Below are 24,528 nucleotides of genomic sequence, written 5' to 3' on the forward strand. Positions count from 1 at the left end.
AATAAATTGAACATCTATAAATAAGTTTGGTATTCTATTTAATAAGAGATTATTTTAATAATTTCAAAATATCTCAAAAACAGATGTTTATACAAAAGCTAGGCTTATAATATACATCCCAATAGATCGCATCAGCGGTGATCCCCCCTGAGTTGACCTTCCACTCAAGGTAGAGTTCTAATCGAGTCAGCGATCGACGATGGGCTGGGGCGACCAGTGAGATAAAGGGCATGCAATTTTGGAGATAAAAGATATGATATTATAGATTTATTAATATTTCTTCTATCTTTTAAACAAGTACCTAATAAACTTATAAAAAAAGGTCACAAATTTATAGATTCAATAATTTTACCTTAATAATTATCTATAAATCTATTATTTGAACTCCAAACTCAATTAGAAAAATTAAACATGAGAATCAAAGCTAATATATTTATTATTATTTTAATAGGATTATAAATAAATTGAACATCTATAAATAAGTTTGGTATTCTATTTAATAAGAGATTATTTTAATACATATATGATCAATTAAATAAATAAATTTAAATAATTTATTAAATTAAATAAATAAATTTGAATACATGTGTGTTCAGTTCGTTAATGTTCGTGAATAATATTTATAAATAATGTTCATCAATAAAATTCTTATAAATATGTTAAATAAAAAATTATATTTAAATAAATAAATAAGTTTGTATTATAAACACAATAATAAATCAAATAAATTAAAATATAAAAATTTTAAATAATCAAAGAAACTTGAATGAGAAGTCAAGTTCATACAAATAAAATCAAGTTTATACAAAACTTGAGCAATTATTTGAACAATTTAATTCATTTTAAGTTCAACTTCACTTAGACTCAATTATTGTATCATATAAATTTGAATATCATAAAATTTGACCCCCGATTTAACTAGTTAATAGCCCTATTATTTTACTATTCCATAAGTTTATTATTAAAAAATGCATAATAGACATTTCGAAAAAAAAGTCACAAAGTATACAGAAACTTATAATTTTGAAATCAAAACTCAAATAAAATAAAAATAAAAATAAAAAAAGAATCTTACAGAATAGACTTCCTCCTCTTTGGTAATAATATAATAAATATTTTTTTGATAAAAAAAATTATATAAAATTAAAAATATTAACAATAATCCAACCCTAAATAAGTTGCGCCGCGCCGCGCCCCAAATCGCCGTATGCTTTTTTATGGTCTTCCGTAAACCAGGTCTCGCCCATTCTCATTAGAACACTCTCTTTTCCTCCCTCTCTGTCTCTCTCTCTCTCAATGAGATGAACCTCTCCATGCTCTCCAATGGTGATGAGACCCTTCCTCCCCCTCTCTTCTGCCTTCCACCTCCCTCGCCTGTCTCTCTTAGTGCCTCTTCCCTCGACTCTCCCTCACCTCTTCTTTTCCCCCTCCTCCCACTACCATCATCCACCGCCGGATTCAGATCCACAGCAGAAGCGAATGGGAGGAGGAGAGGAAGAAGAGGACCGGATCCTGTGCAAAGCCCACCACATGCTCTCCCAGCCCAAGTGGCCCGATAGCGCCGACCTCAGCCGCCTCGCCGCCGCTCTCCGCCCGCACCACGTCTCCCAGATCATCCTATCCGACATCGATCCCACCCGCGCCGTCCTGTTCCTCCGCTGGCTCGCGGAGCGGAAGTTCTACAAACCCCTTATCAGTGATCACTTCGTGCTCATAGATCGCCTCCTCGCCGCCGGGATGTTCGATGACGCCAAGCGAGCCTGTAGCAAGATGGTCCAGTCGTGTGAAACTCGCGATGATATGATCCGGGCCATTGAATTTTTGGATCGTTTGCGGGACAAAAGGCTGGAGCTTGATGTTTATGCCTACAACGCGATCTTGGTCCAGCTGCGAAAGCTAGGTATGGTTGGGGTTGCGTTGAGCGTTTTTCGCCAGATGTTCCGCCGGGGAGTGGATCCAGATCTTTTTACCTATAATTCTCTGATCAACATTTTGTGCAAGGAGGGGAAGGTCATGGTGGCTGCATCGGTCTTTAGTAGGATTTTGATGTGCGAGATGAGACCTGATACGTTTACTTACACCTCGTTAATACTTGGTTATTGCAGGAACTGTAATCTGAATTCGGCTTTCAGTGTATTTAAATGGATGGAAAAGGAGGGTTCTGACCCAAATTCTGTGACATTCTCAACTCTCATCAACGCCCTGTGTGACAATGGAAGGGTTGATGAGGCATTAATCCTGTTGAATGAGATGATGAGGAAAGGTGTTCAACCCACTGTTTACACGTATACAGTCCCAATTCAAGCGCTTTGCAGCATAGGACGCGTTAGAGAAGCCTTCAGTTTGTTGGCTGATATGAGAAGTAGGAATTGTGCACCGAGTGTCCAAACTTACACAGCCCTCATCAGTGGATTGTTCAAGTCTGGTCTACTTGAGCTGGCAATTGGATTGTTTCATAAGATGCAAAGGGAAGGAGTGACACCAAATACAGTAACATATAATGCTTTAATTGATGAATTGTGTGAGCGCAAGAGAATAAAATGTGCTTTGAGGGTTTTTGAAGCAATGGAAGGACAAGGGTGCATGCCCAATTTGCGGACCTACAATGAGATAATTAAGGGTTTTTGCTTGGTTGGTGTTGTTGAGAGAGCAATGTCTTTTTTCCATAGAATGCTTATCTCAGGTCCCTCACCAAACCAGGTTACATATAATACAATCATATATGGCTATTGTAGGATTGGTAACAGCAATAATGCCATACGGATGGTTGATCTTATGAAAGAATATGAATGTAATCCTGATGAGTGGACATACACTGAACTTATTTGTGAATTCTCCAAAAGGGGTAATCTGAATTTAGCTTGTAAGGCATTTGAAGAAATGGCTGAACATAATCTGAAGCCAACAGTGATTGCATACACTTCCCTAATTGATGGATATTGCAAGGAGGGGAGGTTAGATGATGCTTTGCATTTATTGGAGAATATGGGTGAAAATGACTGCAAACCAAACTTAGTGACTTTTAATGCTATAGTTAATGGTTTCACAAAGAAAAATCAGTTAGCAGAAGTTAAAAAGCTATGTAATGTCATGATGGAGCAAGGTTTGTCACCCAATGTTGTAACATATACAGCATTGATTAATGGTTTTTGTCAGAATGGTGCCACATCCCTTGCAATGGAAGTCCTGGATGAAATGATAAAGCAAGGCTGCCTGCCTAATCTTCACACTTATAGTTCTCTTATTCATAGTTTGCATCAGGAGGGAAAGGTTGAGGATGCTGAGAAGATGTTTGTTAGCATGCAAGAAAGAGGATTAGTTCCAGATGAAGTTACATATACTTCTATGATGAATGGTTATATTATAATGGATAGGGTTGATGCTGCATTTTCTCTATTGAGGCAGATGGTTTGTGCTGGTTGTAAGCCCAATTATCTGACTTACAGTGTTTTGATGAAAGGAATTTGGAAGGAGAAACAAGTGATGGAAAACAAGCTTGCAGCTGTGCCGAATTCAATCATTACATTCAGCTTAGATGAAAAAGATCTGAGTATCGACATTGTTTCTAGTCTGTTAATCAGATTAGAGGAGATTGGGTACAAACCAAATATTGATGACTATAGCACCTTGGTTTGCGGCTTATGTGGACAAGGTAAGTTGTATGAAGCAAATCAAGTGGTAAAAAATATGGGTGACCATGGCTTCTCTCCAGACAAAGATATTTATGTTTCCTTGATAAAAATATATGCAAATGATCTAAATGTCGACCTTGCTATGGAACTATTCAATGCAATGAATTCCTCAGGTATTCAGCCATGCATAATAGGTTATAAGGCCTTAATATGTGCCTTATGTGAAGTCAACAGGGTTCAGGATGCTCAAAATGTTTTCCAGAATGTGCTGCAACAGAACTGGAGCCCTGATGAAGTGGTTTGGACAATACTAATTGATGGACTTTTAAAGGGCGGAAAACTAAATTTATGCATGGAGTTTCTTGAAATGATGGAAGCTAAGAATTGCAAACCCACTTCATATACGTACAGTATGTTACACAGAAAAGAATCTGTAGAAGCCAAGTTCTTGAAAAGCTCCAAGACATGAGGATTAATTCCTTATGTTATGATCTGCTGTCAAATGTGAAGCATTGGCTACCTGACTGCTGGAGTGGTAGTTTGCCAACTGAAGCAGTTTATGGACTCCCAATTTGGCTAATTCCAGTCATGATTTTTCAAATTCTACGAGAGAACAATTCTTCAGTTCCAACGCTTATTGGAGATTGAAAAAAAAGCCTAAAGGTATCTATGATTTTTATATTTTCTGTTTGTTATTTATATATTTATTTTTCAATTTTTCTTTGATTCAGCATACATGTTACAATTGCAAGAATTTTCCCATCAGGTGGCGACTGGAATATGCCAATGGCGACCAAGTACAAATAGCAGCTGAGAATTTCATATCACACACTACCAGAAATCCAAAACACCTTAAGGTAGCATTTAACTTCACTTAGAATAAAATTTTATATGATAGTTTGAGTGAGACAGCAAGCTGCTAGCTGAGACTTCGAGAGAGGGATCATGAGATTGCAAGGGAGAGAGGTGTCGTGGTGGTAGGCGGTGACAAGTGCGACAGTAGGCCGAACAAGAAGAAACCACGAGAGGAGAAAAATTAATATAATTCCTAACCTTCAAATATGATTGAATTGAATTATTTTATATATAAATTCAGTTCAATTTAACTTGATTAATTATCTGAAAATTTTTAAAAATAATTCAAAATGTATAACTTTTTAAATTGGATAAAATTTGATATTTAATATTTGTGAATATTTTTTGTGTGTCTTAACTTTTATGACATTGGGAGAGGCTTAAAAATTTTAAAAAATTATTTAAAATGTAAAATTTTTTAAATTGGATAAAATTTGATATTTAACAATGGTGAAGATCTTTTTGTGTGTGCTAACTTTTATGATATAATGAAAAACTTGATAGTGTTAGCAAGCAATGGAAAAGTAGAGCTCAATGAGATGATGTCGAGCTTCTCTATCTCTTTTAGATGTTATCTCAATTTTGGTTTGAATGGCAAGAAACTATTAGGGTTGAACACAATATTTTATTTAAATAAACTTTTATTTAATTAATTTAATAAATTATCTATTTATTGGTATTTTAAATTTGTTTTATTAGAATATCATTTAAAATGCATCACACTTTCTTTTTGATATCAGCAAAATAGCATGCTTGTGTATTTCACTAAACTTATCCTAATTATTTGTATAAATTTTAATCCAAGTTAGTGTTTTATTAATTTTAAAAAATTGGAGATATATTTATTTGATTTTATTTAACAATTTTAAGTTGTTTATCGCTTGAAATTTTAAATAAAACAATATAAAATTAAATATAACATAGAAAATATTTTCAGAATATGACATAAAAACAATATTAATTTTAAGGTATTATATATTATTGAAAATAGTCCATAGCATAGAACAAAATCTTAGAACTTTCTGAATGTTGTGTCTGATTTTCAGTGAAAAGAATTGAGTGTTTTTGCCAAAACAGTAGGAGTGCCCCTTTATCATGCTTGTTTTTTTTTGTTGTCCTTGTGGAACTTCCTTTCCTTTTCCCATCTGCCTATTTTCTAATTGTTCTGTACGAAGTTGGGCCTTCTGGATACTTATTTTTAGTGTTGTTGATTAAATGTATCTTGATTCTCTTGCTATAGTTGGTTTTCTGAACTCATTTAGTTGGTTCTCTCCTAGGAATGAGAATGAGTATCATAGTATTATGGAATAGGAATGGGTATGAGCTTGGGTGTCATTCTTAAAAATGATATTTGGTTAGTTAAATATTTTCAATCGGAATAAACCTAAATTTTCTTTTTTACCCTTACAGGAAAATAAGAGAAAAAAATTAGATGGGAGAGAAAGTTGAATGTGAGAGAAACATATGATGAGAGAAAATGATGAGAGAGAAAGTGTGTTGGAAAAAATGAAGAGAGAGAAAATATGATGAGAGAAAATAAGGAGAGAGTGCATGATAAGAGAGATTGAGAAAAAAAAAAGTATGATGAGAGAGAGTGTGCTGAGAGAAAGAGTGATGAAAAAAATAAAGAGAGAAAAAGTATTATGAGAGAAAATGAAAGAGTGAGGAGAGAGAAAGTGGGTTGAGAGAGAAAGAGTGATGGGAAAAATGAAGAGAGAGAAAGTATAATGAGAGAGATTGAGGAGAGAGAAAGTATGCTGAGAGAAAGACTGATGGAAAAAATGAAGAGAGAGAAAGCATGATGAGAGAAAATGAGAGACTGAGGAGAGAGAAAGTATGTTGAGAGAGAAAGAGTGATGAAAAAATGAAGAAAGAGAAAGTATTATGAGAGAAAATGAAAAAGCAAGGAGAGAGAAAGTATGATGAGAGAGAAAGTGGGTTGAGAGAGAAAGAGTGATGGGAAAAAATGAAGAGAGAGAAAGTGTGATGAGAGAAAATGAGAGACCGGGAGAGAGAAAGTATGATGAAAGAGAAAGTGTGCTGAGAGAGAAAATGTGATTAGAGAAATAAAAAGAGAGTGTGATGAGAGAGAATAAAGAGAGAGAAACTATGATGAGAGAAAATGAGGAGAAAGAGTATGCTAAAAGAGATTGAGGAGAGAGAAAGTATGATGGGAGAGAAAGTGCGATGAGAAAGAGTATGATGAAAAAATAAGGAGAAAGTGTGTAATGGGAGAGAAAGTGTGATGGAAGAGAATGAAGAGAGAGAAAATGAGGAGAGAGAGTGTATGATGGGAGAGAATATAGAGAGAATTGTAGAGAATGTGTGATGAGAGAGAATGAGGAGAGAGAAAGTATCTTGAGCAAGGTTCTAAAATTCGCTAGTCGCTAGTCGGGCGGCAGACCAGCGCCTAGCGCCTAGGTCGCCTAGGCGAGGACTAGGCGCCGCTAAGCGAGGACTAGGCGTCGCTAGGTGGATTCCTCGGTATCCCTTGTTTTATGTGGACTGTGGACAATGTCATATGCAAATCTAAATGTTGTCTTAAATAATTTCATAGCAATGGAGATCTAACTATGTATGCTGAAATAAATGCATACTTTCCAATACCAAAAAATGAAAAACTATAAAAGAAAATTAATAGTTTTGTTCAAAGAAAATATACTAGACTCAGAAAATATGAATAAAAGAAATAGTTGAACAATAGAGCATGCAGTAAGTTATCATAATCATGTAGTAAACAGTAGAATATTAGACAATAGTAGCAATAGTTCAATTCAAGATTACAATGCATTGTGAACTAGTAACCACTAAACAAAATATAATTGTTAAATAACATAAATCATGTTTTAACAAAATGAGTTCAAAATTACACAACTAATAATATCTCATAGATTCATATTTATTCTGCTTCTTCTTCTCCATAATTTTCAATAACTTGTTCTTCATCAGACACAAACTCAATATCATTATTGTGATTCTCATCTTCTTCTTCGGATTCAAAATCATCTTCATGAAGTTCTCTCACTCTAGAGCTTTTTCGGGGTTGTAGATTTTCATCGGCTCCACTTGCTTCATCAACCATTTGCCAAGTGAGCCCGGAACCTAGTTCAACTTCATCATCTTCCCCACCATCCATAATCCAACCTTGTGCATTTGAAACATCTTTTACAAGAAGGACATCAACATTTCTTTCTTTCTCTTTTTTATTTGTTCAACAATCTAGCATTAAATTGGACAGATACTAGATTGTTCAACCTGTTGGCATCCAACCTATTTCTTTTCTTTGTATGAATCTAAAAAAAACAGAGAAAGTAAATATTATAGTTAGTACCTGAATATATACTATATAGACGTTAAAAATTATAGCTAATTTAATTAAAGACTGAAAGTTTAAAACTCACTCTTTCAAATGTACTCCAATTTCTTTCACACCCAGATGAACTTGTAGTTAATGAAAGTATCCTCAATGCCACCCTTAGCAGGTTAGGTGTGTGAGCACCGTATGTACTCCACCATGCACATGGATCAAATGTATCATCATTTTTTTCACATGCTTTTGTTGTCAATGTTTTTCCAAATAACCCTGTCTTATCTCTATATTTTGGAAATTCTTTGTTAATAATTGTATCTTGTAGATCTAACTCATTGACATGCAAAGTTTCCATGCATTCAAAAATCCCCACCACGACCTCATAAAGAGCAATAGAATTATCTTTATAGTAAAAATAAGGATTCAACAAAAAAGCAGTGGTATGCAATGATGTATCAAGTCTGTCCTTAATTTTTGACTCAATAATGGCTATGATAGGCTGATAATTTGATTCCACGTTGTTCAGAGTCACCTTGATATCTTTTTTAGTTTGAAGAAGCTCTCTATATAGAAATCCCATTGATGACTTTCTATCTCCATCTACCAATCGAAGAACTCTTACTAAAGGAGCAAATATTTTCAAACAAAATGTCACACCATTCCAAAAACTCATGCTCATCATTGTAAAGTAAGCCAATTTTCCTTTGTTTGTTTTTGATCATTTACATTTCTTCCACATATCACTTGTAAACATGACCCTTAAACTAGTTTTTTTTTTAAATCAAACTTTGCAATGTGAGGAAATTTGATGCAAATCTGGTAACTCCTAGTCGGACTATGTCTCTTCTTCATGAAATTTCTCATCAATGACAAAGTCTTATGGTGAGCATAGATGAAAATGGTAAAAGACTTGGATTGCTCAATAACCTTTTTATATCGTGGAAGTTTGCCAATACTTTCAAGCATGAGATTAACCGTGTGAGTTGTACATGAACTCTAAAAAATCTTAGGTCGCTTTTCTCTCATCAATTTAGCTGCAGCCATATTGTTGGTGGCATTGTCTGTTATAATCTGAACAATATTCTAAGCTCCTACTTGTTCAACACACTTGTCAACATACTCAAAAATAAGTTCAGTTGTATGCGCCTCATCTAAAGACTCCTTAGACTATAAAAATGTAGTACTCTCCTTGCAATTAACACACAAATTTAAGATGCTTCTTCTTTTTCTATCACTCCATGCATCTGCCATGATTGAGCACCCATTCTTTGCCCATTCTTCTTCATGTTTCTTAGGCAATTGTTTTGTTCTTTCAACTTCGGCTTTCAACAGTGGCTCCCTAAGTTGATATTGAGTTGGATGCTTGAATCCTAGTCCAAATTGACCCACTGCCTCCATTAGTTGTTTGAAACTATCATTATCAACAGCATTGAATGAGATTCCATTTTCATAAACCCATCTTCCAACATATTGTTGAACTTGTTGAGTTCTCTCTTTAAAAAGTGTCTCATTTATATTTTGTTAGCGAAACACTTTACTTCCACTGGAGCCTATATTTTCTGGAGCAATTGCCGATGCATATCTATCCATGGGGCCAAGTGGAAGAGGTTTCTTAATTTCATCCATCCCTTCAATTTCAAGACCTTCTTCTTTATCTAGAGAAATAGCCACCTCTGCTCTATAACTTTGTTCTTCCATTATTTTATTTTTTTTTCTGTTCCTCCTTTCTAAAATAGCCTGTTTGCACTTATTTGTCTTCTTGAGATGCTTTTCGATAACCAGATACATTTCCAGGTATATTTCCAATGTGCTCCTTTATCCTATACACTCCTCCTGACATTGTTTTTCCACATAATTTGCATTTAATTTTGTCTAGATTCTTAGGATCAACTAATATCCCAAACTCCCATCCGATGTCGTTTGACTTTCTTCTAAGCATCCCGGATTCGGGTTGAGTGACAGATGCTGTCAAAGATGGATTGCTTGCCATTATGATGACAGATAACCTGAAAAAAATTATATATAACAACTTGACAAGTTAACAACATAACATGATAATAAAATTTAATTATACATTTATAGTTTTATACTATACCAAACGATACAAAATAATGAAATATAACATTAACAAGTCTGAGAATATTTTTTATATATCATTATATCTTAATCTAACTAATAAAATTTATTAGATAATAGATATTTGTTTAAAAATATTAAATTTAAAATATATTTTTTATATTTTTAAATCTGTTTTATACATTTATAAAAATGTATTAGAATTAATAATGCATTAACAAGTCTGAGAATATTTTTTATATATCATTATATCTTAATCTAACTAATAAAATTTATTAGATAATAGATATTTGCTTTAAAATATTAAATTTAAAATATATTTTTTATATTTTTAAATCTGTTTTATACATTTTTAATAAATGATAATTGAAAATATTTATAATAATTTTTTATTTTTTTAAATTTGTTATATAAATTAATATTTAATAATATTTATTAAAAAAATTAAATTTATTATCGAATCTTATTAGGCTTTTGTGAACCAAACCCTATTAGGCTTTATGAACCGAACCTACCCTATTATTGAAATTGTCCCCGTTAGGAATTATTTTAATTTATTAAATAAAAAAAATACAAAACAGAAAAAAAAAAAATGCCGTCGCGAAATGCATTTGGCGCAGCTAGAAGCATCGCGATGCTACCGGCATTGCTGGAAGCAACGTCGGACCTCGCCGGATGTGTCCGACAACGCTTCCGGCGGCGTCTGATGCCCTGCGACGCGTCCGGCGTTGTCGGAGAGTTGCCGCGACGACGAAGAAACAAAAAAAAAATAATAGAAATAAGAAAAAAATAAAAACTTATCGGAAGCTGCAGGCCTCGATGAGAGAAGACGCAAGTCGGCGATGAAAGAAGGAAGACGAAGCGCCAGCCTCGGCAAATCCGATTTAGTGATAAAAAACGCCAAATATGCCTAAAATACCTAAGCCCGCGTTGGCCACCGAAGCCCGCGTTGGTCGTCGAAGCCCGCCGAGGGCCGCCTAGGTCTTCCGCCTGGCGGGTTTTCGGCGCGGCCTGACATCGCACAACGCCTAGGCGGCCGCCTTGGGCGAAATTTCGAACACTGATCTTGAGAGAGAAAGTGTGATGATAAAATATTATGAGAGAGAACAAGGAGATAGAGTGTGGAATTAAAAAAAAAAATTGAACAAATATACTAAGGGTATTTTTGTCTAAAACTTAATTTACATTCTTATTTCATCAAAACCCAAGAGAGGGGGGTAGGTTTCATCCATATCCAAGTTTTTGGGTTTCATTTCAAAATCTTGATTTCATTTCCATCAACCAAACACAAGGTTTGGGAATGAATCCATTCCCTCATTCCTAAACCCATAAACCAAACGCCACCTTAAATTTGATTTGTCAAAAAGATAATTGAAGGTTTGATCATGCTTCTCAATCAAAAAATGCTGTGCAGAATTGGCCATTATTAGTGTTTGATTTCAATTAAAAGGTCCCATGATTCACATAATAATGAAAAGCATCAATGCTTAGCAGTAACTTTGAATTATAAAGAAGCCACCGTAGGGATCTGTTGTTGCTGATTTTGTTTGGTGAGTCTTGAATTTCTTTGTTGTCTTGATGGAAGAGGAAATATACTATGCATTAGAAACTCAATTCACAGCATCAGTACATTGTATTCCCATTTCCACAAGTTTCATGTTGCTGTAAATTGGGCTTAAGAAATAACTTTAGCCTCATGGAAATAACATATTGCTGGCAAGTATTTGTTAGGATAAAATCAATTATGGTAATCCATATTTGATATTTCAGAAATTTGACTATGTCAAGTTGTTGGAGGGGAGCTTTGGCACAATAGTAAAGTTATTGCCGTGTGACTTGGAGGTCATGGGTTCGAATCTCGGAAATAATTTCTTGCAAAACAGGATAGCTTGCACCGGGGCTTTTTTTTTGTTTTTACTATGTCAAGTTGTTATGATTTAGAATTAATTTTGCAAACGTTCAAGATATGGACCCAATATGTGATTTTTAAACTCTTTCCATTGTACTCTGACTTCTCATACACTGTGTTGGAGACATGACACTCCAGCATCTACACTCCGAGTGTGACATCCATAGCACCATTGTCTGTGTAAAAAATTCAGAAAACAAATTGTTAGATACCTAGATTTGTAGCCATGATATCACTTGCCGGAGCTCAAGTAACATAGATCACTATTATGTTCTTTGAGAATTTAGATATGCCATTAACTTTATTTTTAGTAAAGTTAAAGCAGAGGAGAATGACTGTGATAACATGTTCAAACTGTCATTTAAAGAATAGAAGGAAACAAGTGGAGCCTATAAAACACAGTTGTCTGGAGAACTTTGATACTCAGGCTCTTTGTCTATCCTTTCCGAACTCATTTGGACACTTGGCACTCCAACACTACTTGAGACTCCAACTCTGACACGTTGACTATGTTGAAAAATTATTAGATGAGATGTCGGATGCTTAGATCCATATGGGTGTTGAACACTCGTACAGGAGGCTCAAGGACTTTACCATGTGGGTATGCACTACGAAGAAAAGGAAGCTAGTTGTTCTAATCAAGCATTTAAACACTGTGCCATATCCAATTGGCCTGGTCAGGTTGGTATGTGACATATTGTTTGTTAGTACGAACCAGTACAGGTTGATGCACTAAAGAAAAAACAAAGTGACAGTGTTGGAGACCAAAGGTGGAGGTGGCAGGGAGAGAAGAATAGAATAAGGGTGGAGATGTACTGGAAAGTGAATAAGAAGGGGAGAATTGTAGAAGATCATAGAAGAGAATGAAACAACCAGAGAAGAGAATTAGAAAGAATGGAAAAAGACATGAAAAGAATAAAGAATTGAGAGCGGAGAGAAGAAAAATAATCAAACAAAAAATCCTGGTTTTGACCGGTCCTACTGATCTCTATAATTGTAACTGTTGAACCATCTTACCTTACTACTCATTGTTGTTTGGTTCTAAAAACATCCTTGTGATAAAATTTTGTTAACCAATCCAGAAAAGCATTAGCCTTGCATTTAAAATTTTAAAACTGAATCATTTTGAATGGCGAATGAATTTGCAATAGAAATGGTTCTTTGATCATAGGTGTGTTTTCTTTCTCTTGAAGCAATATGCATGTATTTTCTTTTTCTAAGTTAAACATTTGAAGAAGAATATTTAGTAAATATGCAATGTAACTGCATGTGAACTTGTAGGTACAACTGATATGAGTATCCTTGGCTAATGAGTTTTTGACAAAAATCATGGCTAATTTATATATATGGCATGAGTTACAAGGTGGCGTCAGGAGATCCCTTCCTTTCAGTTGAACAGTGAATACTGATTTTGGTTCAGATTTATGTTTGAGGACTGCTCTTCACCGAATCAACTTTTCTAGGGAAGATATGAGCACAATGGTACAAGGGTATTGCTACATTAAAGTGAAATATAATAACTAAATGGTTATAATTCTTGGCAAGTATTCTAGATATGAGATCAAGAGAACGTCTTCTTTTGTTTAACATAGGATAGGAATACGGTTATATGCATTGCAAAATTACTCAACGGATCATGTTTGTTGGTCAAGGCCTCGATTTTATTTATTTGAGTCCTTTCTGCCTAACATTTAAAATATTGATGTTTTCCTGTTGATTGATTCTTTTGTAGCTAAAATTTTGCATCATCATTCAACTGTAGACAGACAATTCCAGCTGTCTTTTGTTTTCCTTTCTCATTTTAATGGAGAAATTGTCGAATTTTGTACTTTTGAACATTAAGGATGACATTTCTGGTAATGTCTGAGTTCTGTTGCAGCCATGCATTCTAGTATTTGGTGATATCGACCAATTTATATAAAGATGAATGGCAGTTATTACTGCAATGTTTCATTCGGTTGATCTTGCTGATCAAAGTTCATATCAAAGGCATAGCCATTGTTGTCAAATTTGACAATGTTGTTTCCGGATTCAGTTTTAATTAGTCAACCTCGTTGCTATGTTTCTGACCTCTATTCTACTTCTATTCTTACAGGACCCGCCATGCTGTCCTATTGAAACTACAACCATCAGGAGCCCTTTGCATAGGACTGTGTTGACTGAAAATATACTCTAAAATGATTATCATTATCATAACATACTTGGTGCAAGAAACCATAACAATCTCCGTAATTTGAATAAGCCCTTCATGAGCTGGATGGACTAAGATGAATTTGATGATTTCTATGGTTTAAGCAATGAAATGTCTAGGTGCCAGATTAGTGCTGGTTTTTGTCCAGTTTCAATAGATTTGATAGAACTAACCATTGGACATTCTGTAGATCAGAATTTGAGCTATTGGTATTACCTTTTTTGTTATGTAAGCATAAGGTCATATACATCAACTCCTGTTTAGGGCATGTATGTTGTCTTACTTTGCAGACACTGTTGGTGGGAGCACTAACCATTGTGATCTCCCTTTGTTTGATCCTGAGGTTAAGGCTTCACGAATACAATCAAATATGTTGATGAATGAAGCAATGTTGACAAACGAGAAAGCTCATGTGGATGCTTTATTTGGTTCTTCAGTGAAAAACAGATGCAAGCTATTGAACTTAGTTTGAATATGGGAATTCGATGTTAAACAGAGACAGTATTATGTAAGGATCAAGTACAGTGCATGACTTTGTTTGTATTGGAAAACAGAATGCGGTCTCACTTTTATTCTTTCCACCTCCCTTCTCAAGCAATTCCAGTACTCCCTGCAAAGACAACATGTTAAAGAATCAACCAACTTTTGATTGTAGAAAGCAAGAAGACATGATTCCAAGATTGTTAGCCCATCCCTGCAAGTAATTCCAGTCTATAAACTACAAACAATGCTTAATCTCCAAGATATGCGTAGCTTCTACTTCTATAGTGACCATTAATCTTTTCAATTATTCAGAGATGTCGAAGGCCACGCTCGTCAGCAAATTGGAGGCTGAGGCCAAGAACGGCAGTGGTAGCACTGTGCTCTCCGTCAACACTGCCGTTGGCGATGTGAAACTCAAAGCCTCCATCACCAATGCCCTGGCCTCATCCTTCGCCTTCTCGCTCGAGAAGCCCAGCTCCTTCTCCGTCAACTACTACTACTCGCCTGAAAAAGTAATCAACAACGTAGTTACAACTTCCATTGATTCCTCTAGCTGATTGTGATCAACAGGGGGAGGTTGACCTGCCAAACTTGGAGTTCAAGTTTGCGGACTCAGTGAAGGTGATGGGGAGGAAGGTGAGCTTGGCGTACATCCACGCTATGCAGAAGAGGAAGATGACGGTGGAGGGGTTGATGGAGTTGAACGAGGAGAATAAGGTGGCAGTGAGCCACGTGGTGGGCACCAAGGACTGCAATCTCAGGTACACGTTTGCGCGGCGCAAGTTGGTGGTGGTGGAGCCGGTGTACGACTTCAAGGACAGGGCATGGGCAGTGGCGGTGTCGAGGTCATTCGACAGCGGCGACGCCATGAGAGGGAGCTACGAGGCGAAGAACAGAAAGCTTGAGCTGGAGTGGAGCAGAACCTTCACGGATAAAGGATCCTTCAAGGTATAGCAACAAAATCCTTCTATTAATTCGAGCAAATGTGCCAAATTTCTCTCCTCCCCCTCCTTCGAAATTGAGAAATTAAGATCATAAATGAATTTTTATAGCAACAATTCTATTTTTCTGCAATTCTACAAAAGGTTATACTCTAACCCCGGACACCCCATGCGGTCAGCTCCATAATCATCTACAATAAATCAAGAAATCAAGTAGGTCATCACGTGAGAAAGTATTTCCGCCGATTTCGATGGAAATTGACTCATGTTCAGTGATATAAATCTGTCACATGATGACCAACTTGACTATGTCCTTAGACTAATTTTTATAGCAACAAGAATGCATAAATGGTTTCATCATATTCACCTATAAAGCCAAAGATGAAGCCATGATTGCCAGACACGGATGAGTTCATGAGATTTCCCAAAGTACATTTGTGGTTTCAACTCACCCATTTGACTTTCTCAAGTTCATCAAGTAGTTTGATTCGATGGATACAAGATAGTCAGATGATCAAGGTTAAGGACGGGTAAGTTTCTAAGATTCTAAAGAGTACATACACTCTTCTGCCCCGACGGGTGTGATGCAATAATAAATCAATCAAAAAGAGGACTAAAGCTTGAATTATGCATTAGTTATTCTCCGATTGTACTCGATAAATGTCATCTAAGATTAGCCAAGTAAAATTCAAACACTTGAATTATTTAAAAATAAATAGCACACCTATGATCTTTCCTTCCAATTCTGAACTTAAAGATGATAAAGAGAAGGTAAAAAACTCAAGTCATGATCGATCTCACTTTAGGCAAACTTTAGATGTGAATAAGAAAACTTGCTTAAAGTTTGTAAAAAGGCCCAGTGTTACACGTACTAATTGTGTGATGTAGTAGAAAGCATTCATACAAAAAAGTGTATGGGTGACGATAATCACTCTTCTTATTGTCACATACTAATACATAATTTGGAATGTATTAGGTGTACTCATCATTTGCATATTCAAACACAGAATAGATTATCTAAACCATTTTGTCAAACACTTGTTCATGTACATGCATTCATTCATTCAGAATGGTTGATCCAATATATTTTGGGATCAATTTTCAACGAAAATAAAATATCTCATTAGGTATTTAACCTCTCCAAATAAAGAGTCAATGTACTAGGGCAAATGCCCACGTAATTTACTTCCTTTTAGAGTGTGGAACTACTTTGGAGAGGCTGCTAAGATGACGACTTCATCTTTTGTTCTAATACATTCATTTAGAATTTACCGCCTAAATACTAATGCAGATATGCCCTTGGGGACAAGATTGAGATGAGGGAGTCACCCTATGCCGCATTCAAAATCTAAGTGAGATTTAGCCACAGTTAGTATTTGTTCTTCTCATCAAAGTGCCTTGGATTTAAATCATACATTTGACATCGAAGTCCAATTCTATTCAATTTATAGTTGCTGGATTCATGATTTTATTAGTAGAGTTGCAAACTTAAAGACATCTAGTTCAATAAAATTATAGGAACTACTTATATATTATGGTGTTCCATTGCAGATTTCTGCATCATTTATGAAGAAGGATCAAGAAATAATTCCAAAAATCATGGCTGAAAGCACATGGAGCTGTAATCTTTGACTCCCATTGTAAGATTTTTCTTTTTTGTTATTTAATTTAATTTAGAATATCTTTAAATAAAATTCAGCAGTGTATTTTTATAGAGTAATACTACTTTTCATAGAGTAATGATTTGTTGGTGCTTATTTAAGTCTGATTAAATTTAAGAAACAACCACTGCAACTAAATGTTATCTTAGTGAAATATAGGATCAACTATATAGATCATTTTATATCATTAGACTTTATTTCCTACTATATTATCATATATATTTAAATAAAATTTATCTTATTTTATTATTATTAACTAAATCTTTTTTAACCTTTCTCATTTGATTTGATATACTTATTTGTCATAATTTTACACGATGTACTTAGAGTAATTATAAATGAATTTCAATAGATACATCTCTGACTTTTCTTTAATATTATCATTTCTTATCTATCCATCCTCGCATATCTATGCATCCACTTAACTTTTTCATATATGCAATTCTTTTTTTTTTCATATAACATATCAAATTTAACTATCATTTTGTAAAAAATTTCTTTAAATTTTAAAAATATTTTATAATCATAAAGAACATTTGCGTTCTTTTCAATTTCAACTATCCTATTTATATTTTATGTTTGACATCTTCAGTTCCTCTATTTTTTGGAAAAAAAATTAATTCTAAATATTTAAAATTGACAATAAAAGATCCACAATAAATAAAAAACAAAAAAATATATATATACTTTTTTCTTAAAACATATCCAAAGCTCACCTGTCACATTCATACAAAAAAAAGAAAAAAAAAATTATATATAAGCAATATCTTATTATTATTTTATTAAAAATCTTCCCCCTTTACTAACTAACTTTGGTGAAGCCTAAAATGAATTTACGTTACTGTCCTTTTTTCTATTCACATTAAAAATAATTCCAAGGTTTATTAGTAATTCCACAAGCAAAACAATCAGTGATCTAGAATTCGAGACTCAGCTACGACGCATTATTATGAATTTTTTTCATCATTAATTTTCTCTGGTTGTTTTATATAAAAAAATATAATTCTCTTTAGTCCCACATTTTAGAATTGACAACACTATGATCAAAGAAGCTTCTATAAATATTTTAGACTGACGATGTTAAAAAATATACTTTTCTTAGTTTCTTTTATTAAGATAAGTATAATATTAAATTAAAATAAATTTTTACATAGGGAAACTCGTTACAGTAGTTTATTGCTGGGATTCTCTAACGTCACCCTTGCATTATTGTACTATTGCATGGGTCTGACAAATCTTATCCAAATAATTAATTCTTGGTTCTGAACATAAGGTTTACAGATTGTCCAAGTTATGCACCAAACTAGAACATGGATAATTACTTCTGTCCAGAAAGAACAAAGGTTATTGTTACAGGATTAGTGCTTAAACTCTCCAGTGTGGAGACTTTTTTTTTAAAATGTTTGTCATGAATTCAGATGATGGAGTAGCCTGCTTAGCCAAGGGCATTTCGATTTCAGCAACTTGTTCCAATTTCTGATAGCAAGGATAACCATTCTGTCACTCACTTCAAAGAGCAAATTCCTATTGCATAGCGTGATCCAAATGTCAGGTATGGCACAGTCGAGTGTCTACGATGAGAATCTAGTTCATCTGATTAATAGTGTGATTTACCTCATCCACCAACCTAGAATATGAACTGTGAAAGAAAAACACCTGTTCAACCGATCACAGAAGTACCAAGCGATCACAAAAACATTAGTTACAGTACAATCAACCAAAGAAGACTCCGTGCTGTAGTCTTTCAGTCTTTTGAAATAGTTGGAAAATAAATCAAGTAGAAAAATATATAAACCCAATTATAGAATAGTTGGATCCAGTTTGACATTTTTGTTAATTTGGATTTAAATCTTACACATCTCCACAATTCAAATTAGGTTTCTCATTAAATGGATTGCTATGATATTGATTCCCAAAAAATAGCAAGTACAGCTAGTTCATGAGCAACCAACAATTATCTATATATAGTTAGGTAGTAATAGTGTTAATATATATTTCTCCGAATTAAACTTTGTCATTCTTTCATCTCTCACTCGTTATCATTGCTTATATCTCTATTTAATATTGTCACTCTGACAGAGTGTTGACAACCTCATTGCTAGAACCTTGTTGCACCACCATGCTATGTTGATCTCATCTCTCAATTCTATCTTGTTGTCATGGCTTTCTATTGCTCTCGTTCCTCACCCTCTTCAACTACCTCTGCTCCTTTGAGCAACGAAAAGAAATTTAAATGCCTGGTTATCTATTTTTTTTTAGGGCAAATCATTCATGTCAAAAATTTTATTCTTAAATTTAACGACCACACTCTAAAATTTTCTCACTACCTCACTGATGAAGAGGAAAGAAGCAAAACAAAACGCACAACAAAACTGTATTTCTTCTTGTTTTTTTGTGGAATATCAATAATATTGAGATGATTGGAAATTCTAGGAAAACAGCATGATCTCAACCTATACTTTATCGAATCCGGGTTAGTATTCATGGATTTATTACAGGAAAGGAACAAAATAAATCAGCAAAGGATCGATCAAGTCACTCGAGTTTCAATATCATGAGGTTGGATATTCCAATTTATGTTCCTTTGTTGCATACCAGATAGCTGTTATGAAAAGTAGCTGAATGTCCCTTGAGAAACAAGTCCCAATTTTAGCTGCCGATTGAATACCAAAGCTAACTAATATGAAATACTCTTTCTGTAACATATTGGAGATGATTACATGATTTATAATTACAGATTAACTTATAAGTAATTAGTACTCCTCCCCTATGAAGAACAGTGCTAGACGTTACAGCTAAATTTCGTCCCTAAATTATGTAGTTGTTTTACTTGTTAAATTGTGTTCTTATTATATAGTCTGAGGAATGGATGTTCCATTCATTACCTGGGTTTGTTATAACATTCTTGTTTGTTAGGAAAACCCCAAGATACTATGCTTTAACTGCTTCAATAATGGTATCGAATTTATGGAATTAACTGCATTCTACTCTGTTCATCACAAAATTAAGGAAGAACAACTTCCTCAATTTTGAAACTTTGTTGTTTAGGCAAACATTTATCTCTAACAGGAATGTTAGAATCTAACTCCTCTATGCCTGTGAACTGAGGCTATTTGATCAAGATTTCAATTAGAGATTCTGTTACGCATGACCACCAAAGGAGTCTACAAATGTAGGCTACTAGAAGTTTTTGCTCAATGGGTATCGAAGCCACCATTCTATTCTAGTAACAGTTGGATACATTACCCTTACCAAAATTATGATTCAATAACCAGGAAGGTTCATGTTATAGTTAAAAGAGACAACAAACAACTCAAGTCATTGAATTTGATCCTAATAGATATATGGATGGCACCAAAGGATAAATATAATCAGCAGTGATCTAACAAACCATCTCTAAAGACGTAACAAAGCAAAGGTTGAAGTTGAGAACTCTGGTTTTAACCACAAATCACAAACAATAACTCGCAAAGACAGTTTTACAGATGTTTTGGCTCTTACCGCTTAGATGTGTATTACAACATTTATGAACATGCATATCGAGCAAAAGCAAGTGAATATGCTAAAAACTAGACAAACTGACTACACAATTCTAGCAATGGCTTTGATTCTAAGATATCTATGAAACTCTAGCAGATCAGAAGAGAAAAGTCATCTTGGAAATCAAGAGTTCGGAATGAAAGGATTATTGAACCAAATGATTTTCAACTAGAGAAAGCAACAGCATTAACAGTAGAGTTGACATAATTAGCAATACATTCTTGGTAAAAGAAGGAAAAAAAAATATAACACACAGCTTTGTATGAAAAGTAACAGAAGTATGAATTCAACCACAATGGAGGAGATCACCTGTGCCATAGAAATGGAGGAAGCAGCTATTGTCATCTGTTCTTCCCATGAACATGATCTACTTGTCGCGGTAGGCGATGTAATTTGCTAGTTGTAGCAAAGGTGCCGTCTTTATTGGATCAAAACCGGCGAGCTGCTCCCTGGAATCTTTCAGTAGCCTGTCGGCGAATTCCTTTGATTTTTCCAGTCCCAATAGCTTTGGGTAGGTTGTTTTATCACTGGCCAGATCCTTCCCTGCCGTCTTCCCCAGCTCCTCCGATGACTTGGTCACGTCGAGGATGTCGTCGACTACCTGGAACAGTAGGCCGATGGACTTGGCATACTTCCTCAGCTTGTCAATCTGGTCGTCGGAGGCGCCGCCCAAAATGGCGCCGAGGACAACTGAAGCTTCCAAAAGAGCAGCGGTTTTGTGGAGGTGGATGAATTCGAGATGGTCGAGAGTGACGGGAGTTCCGACGCCAGTGGCCTCGAGGTCGGCCACCTGGCCCGCGACGAGGCCCTCGGCGCCAACGCAGCGAGAGAGCTCGCCCACGGCACGCACGATCCGGTCCGGGGGCACAGATCCGTCGGCAGGGTACGACGCAGGATTGGCCAGGTGGCCGAAGGCGAGCGCGAGGAGGGCGTCGCCAGCGAGGACGGCTGTGGCCTCGTCAAAGGCGCGGTGGCAAGAAGGGCGGCCGCGGCGGAGGTCGTCGTCATCCATACAGGGGAGGTCGTCGTGGATGAGCGACATGGTGTGGATCATCTCCACGGAGACGGCAGCCGGCATCGCCCAGGCGCTCCCACCGCCGAGGACCTCGCAGGCGGCCAGGCACAGCACGGGGCGCACGCGCTTGCCACCGGCGAGGAGCGAGTAGCGCATCGCCTCGTGGATCCGCTCTGGGTGCGCGAGCGGCGCGGCCGCATCGAGGGCGCAGTTGATGGCGGCGGCCTTCTCGAGCATGTAACCCTTAAAATCGAAGCCCGTCGAGAGGACCGTGTCAGGCGGCGCGGGGGAGGTCTCGACCTCCATAACCCGGGGCGGCGGCGGGGCGCCGCGACGGCTGAGGTGGACGGCCGAGGTAGCTATTTGGGTGCCGAAGCCCAGTGCCGACGGCGCAGGGCGGAAGGCAGCGGCGGAGAGGTAAACCCTGGAAAGCGCAGCGTTGCAGCAGCCAGAAGGAAGCATCATCAAAGAAGGCATTTTCCCCCTTTTCTAAGGGAGCTCGAATCGCGAGGCGCCTTGTAAAATATGGAAATAAACATACACAATTGCAAAAAGCTCAACGACTGAACAAGGAAGCCAAGTCCGCCATTTGTGTTCACAGCACAGGGGAAGGAAAGACGAAAGGAGAAGAGGAGAATGGAAAGGATAACTGTTGGTGCTTAAATTGTAGTGGCCAAAAAGAAGAAGCAGCAGCAGCACGAAGGTGGTGGAGACGCATCAGTCCCTATCTATCTCACCAGGCGCACTTCCAGATTTTCCATTTACTCATGGTTTACTTCTCCCGTTGATTATAGGTTAAATAACTTTAAATCCCTCTGTTTTTTTTATTCAGCAGTTTACTCCAGTATATTTAAGAAACAGCACTTAGCCCTTTCTAATTTATAAGTATAATAATAATAATAAAATTACTAAAATAATTAGTTATTTTATTGATCTAAATTCTAATTTAATTCTACATTTTAAAATTAATCTAACTAAAACACCTTTACTAAAAAAAAATAATCTCATACTTCTTAAAAAAAATAAAAAATCTCACATGATAATTGAAATCTGATCTATATACCGATTAAAAATTTCACTTGTTCTTGAAAGAAAAATTCTCATAAAATTTATACATACATCAACATAAACAATAATAAATAACAATTCTGAAAAGATAATCATTCAAAAATTCATTTCATCATCCTCACTAAACCAAAAAAGAGACAAAATTTTAAATTGATGAACTAAAATCAAATAAAATGGAACAAAATTTATCATTAAAAATTTTCTTCTCATCATCAAATCTGACATACAATGAAATAGAAGTGAAGCATTAGTGTGATAAAATTGCATCAATATGCACATCAACGACATTACAAAATTCATTAAGGAAGTTTATAGACTGTTGTGACTATAAAGTTAGTGTTCAAACATCTTAATATACTATATAAACTCAAAACCATTAACACCTAATGTGTGTCAACTACTATTTGCATGCAAAAAAAAATGATAAATGTAGATTCTTTCCGTGGATGGATGAAATAGAAGAAGAAGCACAAGACTTCAACAGCTTTACTTTCCAAAAAAAATTAGATTAAAGTCAAGCTTTCAATGATCATGTGAGTTTTTTTTCTATTTTTTGCTTTTCATTTTTTGTCTAGAAGTATCAAGTTAACTTTTCATTAAGGGGGTTTTGGCCATAATAATTTCAATGTTTAAAATTAGGATTTAGGTCAGCAAAGTAATCGGTTATTTTGGACATTTACTATTTGTTTTTTCTTTTTGACTTCAAGTCAAAGGGGGTTAAGTGTTATTTTTTAAATATAACGAGCAAATTGTTATTTGATAGAAAACATAGGAGGTCTTAAAGTTATTTAACCTTGATTATATAATACACCCTTAATCAATTTAACGATAATTTATAAGTTGATCTCTCGTTTCTTTATATATTCTAAGGACAGATGATAAGGAATGCCCAGAATGAATATACAATATTTAATATAATAGTTTCATGATTGTCTATAAGTGATGAATTTATTATGATAAGACAAAGATCAATTTTCTAACTCATATTCTTATGTAAAAACTTCTCTTACTCCTTAATTATTTAACAGTTCGTTATAAACTGACGATTTGAATATAATTACTTTGTACTATAATATATAATATATAATATAATATTGTATTTTAAAAATCAACCTACATAAATATTAAAATTAATATCATAATAATTTTTAAAATCAACATATACTACATAAATACAGTATCACAATAATATTATTCTAGTAATATCAATTTACGAGAAGGATAAATAGGAAACAAAAGTGTTCTTGAGAAAATCTTAAAAATAAATAAGTTTTTATATGAATTTCACAATTTTAAACGTTCCATAATGATGTTGTTGTGCAGATTTGGGTTTGGTCCAATTAAGTCAAATTTACGAAGAGATTTGGATTTCATACTATGTTTAAATCTATTAAAAAAAAGGGACAATTTACCAAATAGCAAATCTAAGTTTTTGGATTAACCAAATGTTATATACTATTTTGGTATTTTACTAAAGGATGTATCTTTTTAAATGTACTTCACATTCTACTCTCCTAAAATTCGGACTTTTTCTATTTTTTTTTATGTTCATTTTTCACTCTCTCTTTTTTTTTCTTCTCTCCTATGCATGTAATTTCCGGCTTATTTTCTCTCTATTCTCTCAAGCATAGGTCATTAAAGTCTATACCTAGAGTCCCAATATTATTAGGGCCCATTGATTAAATAATTAAGTAAAGACATTAACAAAATTTAATTGAGTCATTAATATTAATTAATGATAGCATACACATTAATAAATATCATGCTAACCCATCAATGACATCTTATTAATTATTTCATTATTTCTATTTACACGTATCCTTATTTCCTCATAATTACAATTAACC

The 24,528-nt window shown here is 35.0% G+C and overlaps 3 protein-coding genes across 8 annotated transcripts; 2 read left to right on the forward strand and 1 right to left on the reverse strand.

Annotated features, from left to right (window-relative positions):
- The first annotated feature begins 1,208 nt into the window (after positions 1-1,208).
- Positions 1,209-14,635, forward strand: LOC122001863 (pentatricopeptide repeat-containing protein At5g65560-like). Of its 2 annotated transcripts, none has more exons than XM_042556827.1 (4): positions 1,209-4,295; positions 4,399-4,489; positions 13,064-14,481; positions 14,569-14,635. In XM_042556827.1, the coding sequence occupies exon 1, from the start codon at positions 1,324-1,326 to the stop codon at positions 4,099-4,101; it is 2,778 nt and encodes a 925-aa protein (XP_042412761.1). In that variant the 5' UTR covers positions 1,209-1,323; the 3' UTR covers positions 4,102-4,295; positions 4,399-4,489; positions 13,064-14,481; positions 14,569-14,635. The 2 variants fall into 2 exon arrangements, with proteins under 2 accessions (XP_042412761.1, XP_042412762.1); XM_042556828.1 differs by having other exon boundaries at positions 14,578-14,635.
- LOC122001864 (geranylgeranyl pyrophosphate synthase, chloroplastic-like) lies at positions 14,457-22,360 on the reverse strand. 5 transcript variants are annotated; one of them, XM_042556832.1, is made up of 3 exons: positions 20,908-22,360; positions 18,673-18,697; positions 18,287-18,582 (listed from the first exon to the last, which is right to left on the reverse strand). In XM_042556832.1, exon 1 carries the CDS (start codon positions 22,088-22,090, stop codon positions 20,966-20,968), a length of 1,125 nt encoding a protein of 374 aa, XP_042412766.1. In that variant the 5' UTR covers positions 22,091-22,360; the 3' UTR covers positions 18,287-18,582; positions 18,673-18,697; positions 20,908-20,965. The 5 variants fall into 5 exon arrangements, with proteins under 5 accessions (XP_042412767.1, XP_042412766.1, XP_042412768.1 ...); XM_042556834.1 differs by having other exon boundaries at positions 18,673-18,714; XM_042556833.1 differs by lacking the exons at positions 18,287-18,582; positions 18,673-18,697 and adding an exon at positions 14,457-14,583.
- LOC122001865 (outer envelope pore protein 24B, chloroplastic-like) lies at positions 14,825-17,178 on the forward strand. The gene is made up of 2 exons (XM_042556835.1): positions 14,825-15,404; positions 16,949-17,178. Exons 1-2 carry the CDS (start codon positions 15,081-15,083, stop codon positions 17,027-17,029), a joined length of 405 nt encoding a protein of 134 aa, XP_042412769.1. The 5' UTR covers positions 14,825-15,080; the 3' UTR covers positions 17,030-17,178.
- Positions 22,361-24,528: the final 2,168 nt, after the last annotated feature.

The sequence above is a fragment of the Zingiber officinale genome, chromosome 7A, assembly GCF_018446385.1.
Source record: "Zingiber officinale cultivar Zhangliang chromosome 7A, Zo_v1.1, whole genome shotgun sequence".
NCBI lineage: Eukaryota > Viridiplantae > Streptophyta > Magnoliopsida > Zingiberales > Zingiberaceae > Zingiber > Zingiber officinale.